The sequence below is a fragment of the Branchiostoma belcheri genome, unplaced genomic scaffold (genome assembly GCF_001625305.1).
Source record: "Branchiostoma belcheri isolate BF01 breed outbred unplaced genomic scaffold, Haploidv18h27 scaffold50, whole genome shotgun sequence".
NCBI classification, from domain to species: Eukaryota; Metazoa; Chordata; class Leptocardii; order Amphioxiformes; family Branchiostomatidae; genus Branchiostoma; species Branchiostoma belcheri.
Genome location: NW_017804132.1, coordinates 510,059 through 519,256, shown reverse-complemented (window position 1 = coordinate 519,256; position 9,198 = coordinate 510,059). Strand labels below are relative to the sequence as shown.

At 42.1% G+C, this 9,198-nt stretch overlaps 1 protein-coding gene across 1 annotated transcript in view; it reads left to right on the top strand.

Annotated features, from left to right (window-relative positions):
* Positions 1-2,922, top strand: part of LOC109480265 — an 8,700-nt gene extending 5,778 nt beyond the window's left edge. Inside the window, exon 4 of the mRNA XM_019782415.1 lies at positions 1,154-2,922. Within this exon, the coding sequence (XP_019637974.1) occupies positions 1,154-2,125 (972 nt within the window). The 3' untranslated portion in view covers positions 2,126-2,922. The remainder of the gene's footprint in view (positions 1-1,153) is intronic.
* The last annotated feature ends 6,276 nt before the right edge of the window (positions 2,923-9,198 follow it).

Below are 9,198 nucleotides of genomic sequence, written 5' to 3'. Positions count from 1 at the left end.
ATCAGACGACAGGACTTCATACCCAACACAGATATATGAGCCAGAGCTAACCAACAGCCAGTGTCTACAATCATACGCAAGCGGCGTTTCATGCTAGAAGACGTCTGCCATCTAGACTTAAGTAAACTAGAATTGTCTTCCAATATTGAACAGGTTTTGGGTCAGATAAACTATACCACTTAGGCATGTGCGTTTGCATGGAACATGGGTCGGAATTAGGAACCCTCCTTGCTGGCAGCCAGGTGCGTCAATAACAGACAAGGCCCAAATTTGCATATGTAGCAAAAATAATGGTTCTATTTTTACTGAAATGGCTTAATTTAATTCGTTATCCCTCAAAACATGGGGATAGACACCAAAATTATTCTGATACCATGAGTAGTTACTGAGATATTGACGAAAAACAGATTTTCAGTAATGGCCGCCCTAATTTGCATATTGCGCGGCCCAAATTTGCATATTTAGCAAAAAATAGTGGTTCTATCTTTACTGAAATGGCTTGATTTAATTCGTTATCCCTCAAAAGATGGGGATAGACACCAAAATGATTCTGATACCATGAGTAGTTACTGAGATATTGACGAAAACTGGATTTTCAGTAATGGCCACCTTAATTTGCATATTGTGCGAATTGCCCAAGGATGACAGAGTGGCATCATTCAGATTCTGAAAGAGCACACCTCAGAGATATAGAAACAACAAAAAAACTTTGTATGGACCGCATTGCAAGGTTCTCCAAAAATCGGGGGTTTGGCAACCGGACTATAAATAATGATGAATAAATTATTTGTTGACTTATTTTATTACTTAAAAAAAGTGTCATTCATACTTAAAAAAAACACTGGAAAATCTTTGAAAGCATTGTATGAATTTTGAAATCAGTACATTCTTTGAGATTATGTTAATTAAAAGGGCAGATTTTCTCTACCTGTATTGTAAATAATAATTCTGTTAGCTTTTTTCATATTTCTGAGATCGCTTATATGACGACAACAGGTTACTCAAAACATTTTGTCAAACAGCCCCGGACTTACACATTAACCTCTGTACTTGTACCTGTACTATTCTTCCTAGGTAATAACTAAGTGCTATGTTAATTATATAGCAGGGTACTAAACACATTTGCTAAATAGTTTGTTCTCTCTGACTATAGGAGTCCAGTGGAATAAGTCCGGAGGGCTGGAGACCAGAAGATGACCACCTGGAATCCCCGCGGCTCCGCACGCCTAGCACGGCCGGCACTCCGCTGTACATGTACGGGGACCGCGTGGGGTCCCGCCACGTCAAGAGAACCAACCGCACCGCCATGTGCATGGGACGGCAGATGACGAAAGGAAAACACGAAGGTCCTGATGATGAGGAGGATTCTCCCGAAATCCAAGATGGCGACGACGAAAAGGACCCGGATGCTGGAATCCAAGATGGCGATTCTGTGGGCAGAGATGAGGGGAAGGAGAGGCCAAGGTCAGTGCGTTTTGCAGGCGACAGAAATAGAAACGGGACGCCTTCTGTTAACTCAACTATCCGCGCCGCCACAGCAAAACCGGCTTTGAAACATGACACCCAGAAGACAAAAGATGGGCTTAAAGATGAGGACAAAAATAGCACGGATGGTACTGAACAAAATCCTAATAGGGTGCTAGAGAGGAGGCCATCCGAGAGGAGACTGGCAGACGAAAGACGCAAGTCTCTCTCCAGAGTTCCAAGCGTCAGGAGATTTACCCAGAGTGCAACGCCCGCGCATGCTCGGTACGGCCCGCCAGTTTTCACTCGCGTTCCAGCGCAGCACCAGAGGCCGGGGACGTCACCGGAGGGGCAGAAGAAACACCGGCGGCGGAAATCAGCCAAGTCCGACCGCTCATCCGGAGACGAGTCCTCCCGCCCTTCATCCCCGATCCTGAGGCGGGAAAAACTGGTGGTGAAGATCTGGGACCGGGTCAACCCTCACGACGCCAAGCAAGAAATCCACAAGGAGGAAATCGTGAAGGTAGGGTCAAAGGTCAACAACTTCTTGTCCATGCTGGAGGAAGAGTTTAAAAGGAACGCGGCGGACGAAGCCTTGAGGGAAAGAGAGAGGCTGCGACCGAAATCAGCCTCCACCGTTTACTCTGAAGACGGTTGGTGATTCTGCCATTCAGCCATGAACATTTAGGTGGTCCTTACCGTCCGTCCGTCTAGTCCCATGACCGACACTGGTCGTCGGGGGGACAAGGCAGACTTTGCAGCAGAGGTGTAGCCAGGTCTTCCTGTCTTGGGCTGCTGTCAGGAGTTGTGGGACGGTGAGGGACGTCCAGTCCTTGATGTTTTTCCTTACAATAGCTTTTAAAAAGGGTGCACTTCAAACTTATTCCGGTAGGAGGCGAGCGAGATGTTTAGAATAAGCCAAACTCGGGACTCTTTATCGGACTATCATAGGCAATAGACTAACTACTAGACGTGTAATATCCCAATACTCTAAACGTGTGGACTAGATTCTCAGGAAAATATAGACACTGACTGCTAGAATCGTCATGTATTTTGCGTGAATGTTATGACAAAATGTATTGCTTTTAACGTTTTGTTTTTGCTGTATTTTGTGCATGGCTTTATTGGTTCATGGCACTTTGAATATTTTGTATATGAAGCATTTGGAATGACGTTTTTTCCATGACAGAATGTTTGACAGAGACATATTATTAATATTACGTCAAATGTAAGAGAAGGTTGTAATTCTACCGTTTTCAAAATGATTTGTGAAAGGCGTGGATTTTGACTAAGTAAGCAAATGCAAGAATAGAAGAGAACGTAGAGGAATGGATGTGATAAAGTAGGTAGAGATACTGACCGCAGATACAAAATACAAAAAATAAAATTCATCGCTACCCAAATTATGCCAGACTGTTCTCATGGCCAATATGTACACAGGGCAGCGCCAAGAAGGCCAGACTGTTGCTCAGAGTCGAACTGAGGTCGATCTGTGGTAACATTTATCTAGCCTCCTTCGCAGTCTTGTTGGGCGTCGGCGTTATTTTTTCTCTGAGCGACGCGAGTAATATGCCGCCGCGAGGGACGACTTGCCGAGGGAGTTTTTGCCACGGAGAGAAGGTTTCGTGCTCCACCTTCTCTCCGTGGCAAAAACTCCCTCGGCAGCGAATCGTCCCTCGCGGCCGCATATTACTCGCCTCGCTCAGAGAAAAAATAACGCCGACGCCCAACAAGACTGCGAAGGACGCTAACATTTATCGTTGTTTGTTGGCCCTGGAGCTGAGGAGATTGTATACTGGCCCTGACAACACTCTGGAAACCAGGCTAGACTTGGGATAGACTTGTTCCATTCATTTTTGGTTTTGCTGTCTGCTAGCTTGCTACATTTATGAAGTATACATGTATCAATATCTGCGTTTTTTGTTTAGAGAAATTTAATTTTCCCACTCTAAACGTATCACTTTCTCAGGGTTGGAGTTATAACTTTTAGATTACGACGTCCATGTGATGTAAATATTTCCGTTCTAACTAGAGACGTTTTATCTGTATTAATACATATACATTGTGTACACATACAAAACAACTGGTTCTTACGAACCAAAACTAACGTGATTAAAGCTATGTACAGCTATCTGCGTCCAGTCATTGATTTCTTGATGAAAGAGAACTACGAATAGATCTAGATGCCGTCTAGCGAACTAAAATAGAATTGCAGCATTAGGACATATCCAACCTTGCGTGCATGGTAAGCAACTTTGGGTCAACTACGGTACCCTAGAAAATAGTTAACCGCCACACATTAATATACACAAGCGAAATAGGTCACCCACTTCCCCATACAAAATAGCCGCACTAAGGCCACTGTCACACATTCAAAACCATACCGCTAGCTATCCACACAGGGTTAGGTTAGGTTGCCTAACGTTCTTTAGCAGTCTGACCAGATTTAGGCCTTTTTAAGCGTTTTGTACGAATCAAGTCAGATTTGAGTCCAATTTGACACTCGAACTCGACACCCGAACACTGCGACCTACTTTCAACCTTCTGCCAACCATAGCCGAACCCCCTGCCCACACCCGAATGTTTTAAAATAAATTTAAACATTAATTTAAAGTTTTGGCTAGTGCAGCCGAACAGTTGCCGACCTTTCCAAACACCTGAGCCAAACACAGCCGACCTTCCATGCTCCCGACCTACTCCTAACCATAGTTGGGAGGAGGTCGGCAGTGTTCGTGAGGCCGTATGCGTGAATCTGTGACAGGGGCTTTAGTTACATGTACGCGAATCTGTGACAGGGGCTTTAGTTACATGTACGCGCTTTGTTAGGAGTATCCATTTCAATGGGCAGGTTACGTAAACAACACCTCCCAAAACCCACAACATTTTGGAACCTTTTCTGTCCGTTTAGGTTACATTGTTCATTTACATCACAATACTGTACTACTGGGAGCATGGTCGTAAGATGGTGTATCTTTAATGTTTGTACCCTGACTGTGACTGTTTGGTAAATGACTTATAAAATCGTTACTGTTGAGCAACATGTATATTTGCGGGGAATGCAAAGTGGGGTCTGTACTTTAATTTGATTCCGGTAGGGGTCGCTGATTCCTGTGGTTGGAACTACAGGTACCATATCAAGCCATAACATGTCAAACGCGTTGATTACTAATACCATTCAAGCAAATATCATGTCTTGTGTGCTCTCAAATCGAATTGTGATTCATAAAATACATTGCATTTGCATAGAATCAGTAATAGAAAAGCCTTTAAAAGAAAGAAGTTCAAGGCTGTGTATTGACATCAAGTAACCCCTGTTTCGTAATAAGACTCAAGAACCTAACCCGCAAAGAAAGCAGTGTGCCTTTGTTTTGACGTTGCTCTTATGACCCCTAGCGGTCGGACATAATAGTGTATCATTCTCAGTAATGTTTCTCCTGCAGATAAGCGGGAGACCGCTAGGGACAATGGGCTTATGTTGACTCAAAGCCGTCAATTAACCCCCTCATGGTACATGGACCTAAACAATGGTTTGCAACACATAACGTTAAACCCGAACCGCGATGTGTCACCAGACACCATTGGCGGCGACGTTTGATTGGAGCCGTTGCTAGGGGTAACCAACGGGGTCAGGCCTGCAGACGACTGGTCACTTTCTTTCGCTCTGTCGTCCGATCGGAGGAAAGTTTGGTCAGCGCTCGTAGAACTCGTTCCGTGGACTGCAGACTGGGTAACTCGACGTCCCACGTTCACAACACTTGCCGTCCAGCGAGTCTCATCAACTGTGTACGTAGTTAACACTATAGAGCTCCGAACGGCACTCATGTGTGCCAAATTCTCATTGATAGAAACACAGTTTGTTTTCTTCGAGTACCCAGGAGTCGTGGTATAACACCAGGAACAACAAAACGGAGCCAACACAAAGGTAAGAACATGTAGATAGAACTCGTAAGGCAACTGATTGAGTCGTTGTTCTATGTTAATCATTTTAGTATTTCCATGTCAAGTGTAAAAATTATCGTTATACCGTTAAGATCAGTTATGCATTTCCTCTTTGCAAAAAAAGCCTGGCTGTAATGGGCAAGACATAGATGGATAACGCACACATATAGAATCAACGGCAGTGCATTCAGTCAGAATTCTTAAACTAGTTCTAATACTAGTTTTAACTTATTTATAGTTTATCCTGTTTGCATTATCTACACATGCTAGGCAAAGACTAGAATTCTATTCGGTAAAAACATAAAATACTTGAACTTGTCCTACGTTGCTAACCGTGTCTTTTTAATTGAACTGCAACTAGTCGAGGTATTCTAAGCTGCGGGCAATTACTTCGAAGCCCATACCGTCTTTTACAAATTCCATTATATTTTTAACCATATGTATCATAGTTATGCTTTGGGACAAAGACTAAACTCTCTTAAACTTGATCTGGACAATATCTTTCCCATTTTCCGTCAGTATTTGAATGTGATCTTCAGAAATTACTTGTATGTAGTAGATAGCCAGCAAAATTATCATCAAGGACTGCCATTTATAATTTTCTTTGTGGTGTCAGAAAAAATATTGGTAATGTTTCATAGAGTACATTCTTAGAATACATATCACAACAAGTGAGTATATCTAAAACCTTGATCACATACGTTTTGCGTTCGTCCTACGATTATAAATGAAGGCATTCTAGGGACAGTCGTGATTTTGTTCTAAAAATTCAGCGGTTTTATTACGGAATTCCGGAAAAATTCTTTCTTAGATTATTGTCAGTGTTATGTGGCAGTCTTGTTACGTAGATTTTTTTTTTAGGATTCTTGTCAGTGATTGAGTATTAGGCTGCTTCACTGCGACATCATAATCCTACGACAACCTATGGCTAATGCTAGTGTCAGAAAGCCAGGTGTGTGGGGTCGTGTGGAGTAACTGTGCTCGACTTGGAACCAAGAGGTCCCAGGTTCGAGTCCTGATGTGCCACCGATCTTGTGCCCTTGGGAAAGGCACTTAACACGATTTTCCCCACTTCACTCAGGTGAAAATGACTATTGTATTGTCTTGTGTTGGTAGCGGTATTAACATAAGTTGAAAAAAAAAACTTAAGCGTGCCGTCACCACGTCTTGTGATTACGTGTTGGAATACAGAAAAAAAGCCTGGGCGGTGGTGAGTTCAAAACCACCAGAAAAACAAGGGCAGGGCGCAACCATACAAACATGGATGCATGTCCAAGTCAAGTAGCGTTCGATACGGACTCAAGTAGGCGTGCAACTCACCAGTAACATTAGGCAAGTTCTCTTTCTTTTCCTGGCGGTTGAGTATTTGATCTGTAACCAAGACCCGGCCAGGTCCAATGGTGGAGGAACAGTTGACGTGAAATTTGACCGAGGAGAAAAACACGCCTCGACGGTGACTCTATTTGATCACCTGGTAGTTTACTGGGGAGAAACGTGACAATTTGTCGATGTTGTTTTTACTTTCAAAATCGATCGTTACCTTTAAAATAAAATAAAAATCACTTTCCTTGGTGAAGAAAAAGAAAAACCGTATAGAGGGAAAACTATTGAAGAATTCTGATACTGGAATAATGTACAAAATTTGTAACAACATTTGCTCGTGAAAGAGTGTGTTTTCTTCCCTAATGTCAAGACTCTGTGTTTAAAAGACTCTTAAAATTACACCTTTAAGGAAATTGGTCATACCGACAATATAGTTTGTAATTTATAGACGTTACAAATGACTTTTGCACTCGCCGGTAGTCGTGGATTAGACTGAGGGTAGTTTAGACGCCACACATTGCTTAAGTGGATTTAGAGCTTATAGTTCCGGGGGTAAAAGAACCAAAACAACCTTTAGAGTAAAATACAAGAATAATCTCTGAAAGGTGAGTAGTTTGGTCCCTCTGGCGGGTACTTGTGTCAGTATCCCTCTGTGTAAACAGTTGGTGTGTAATTTTCTGGGTATGTCTTTAGGTTGCAATTTGACAGGTCGCTATTTGTAGGATTGTTGGATGATTTTTAAATACGTTTGCTGGATCGTTTTTGTAGCTTTGTTGGATAGTTTTATAGGTTTGTTGGGTCGTTTTTGTAGGTTAGTTGGATTTTTTTTTGGTTGATTGACTAGTGTTTGTAGGTTTGTTGCCACGTCTTTGCAATGTTATGCCTTCTACTATGAAGTGCATTTTTCCTTCAGTCACTTCATGCAAAATCAAGAAACCTAGAAAACCTCGTCAGACTAAATTGCACTCAAATAACTATAGAAGTGACCAATTAAAATAAATTAACGCCACTGGATTGATTTAGGAAGGCCACGTTGAGTAACATATATAGTGTTGTTGACGAAATCCCACTAAAAAGTCGATTACAATTCTACAATAGTGAAGGTGCAGTCTCAATTTATCAAGAAACATTAATTCTACAAAGTAGTATTCTAAGGTTGGCCTTTAAACCTAAACCTATCGATACACCACAAGTCTCCCTACGGTTGGCAACGTATAAAAGCTCCGACTGGTTTTGTTATGTTTCAAATTTATGACGCCAAGCGATTCAAGTTCAAAAGTAAATTTGAATACGTGACCAAAAATAATGCAATGGCGACATTTTCGACAACGATACTCCATACGCCTCTAGCAACCTTCCTTGTGATACTAGAGTCTATATATTTCACCCCAATATACCTTTTTTGTGATTGTCAGTAATATTGCTAAAAATAAAGTCACTACAAGGAACTATAGTAGACACAGAACACATAAAACCTTATGTTGCTATCGAACAAGAAAGGGTCGCTTTACTAAATCAACTAAAACGGTTTGTATGCCAGTGTTTTTATAACGTTTTTGTATCCCGTGTGCGTAGAGCACTTTAAGGGCAACGTAACGACAACGTTTTAGGAAACTTGCTGACAGAAACGGTGGAGTTTGTCATTCTAACACCAGTTTCTGTGACACGGTGGGGTTGGATAAGGAAACAATTACGACAACTGACGTCGTCGACACAATAACTTCTTCAGCCGTTTTACGTCGTTTGTCAGACCAATGAGTGAAGATAATGCATTGTTTGTAATGCATGACAGTTATGACATATAGTTTGATTGGTTGTTTGAGGGTAAGAACATAATGTGGTTAGATTTTAGCGTATAGTTACGTCATACACCAGTCTGTGTGCATGCTACCGTCTGGATCTACTCTCAAATGTCGCGTAGGCGCAACAACAAACATTGGCGAATAATACAACCAAAGATTGTATTTCTAACCTAGATGTCATCTAAAAGGGAACTGTTGTCGGTAAATGAAAGTGTGTTTAGCATGTTGGTGTGTACAAATAGCAGTTTGCCGTCAAAAAGGCGGGCTCTAGTTGCTGGTGAATGGTGGGGCGTGAAGGACGTCGTGTTGGATTCGCTGACAGAATTTTCTGACAGAAATGTCGCCTGACACGAGCCATATTGTGTGGGGAGGGGGGAGGGGGTTGTAGGGGGGAAGATTTGATCACAAAGATAATATAAAGACTTGATACAAAGATGAAAAATAGGTTCTACAATATGGTAGAACCGTCGTGTTGATTTTCTGACAGAATTTTCTGACAGAAATGTCGCCTGGCACGAGCCATATTGTGTGTGTGTGAAGTTACAGGGACAAAAGGTTTGGTTACAAAGATACAAGCACACAACAGAGTTCAGTGGAAACTAGGTTCTACAATATGTAGGGGTGACAGAATTTTCTGACTAGAAATGTCGCCTGACACGAGCCATGTTGT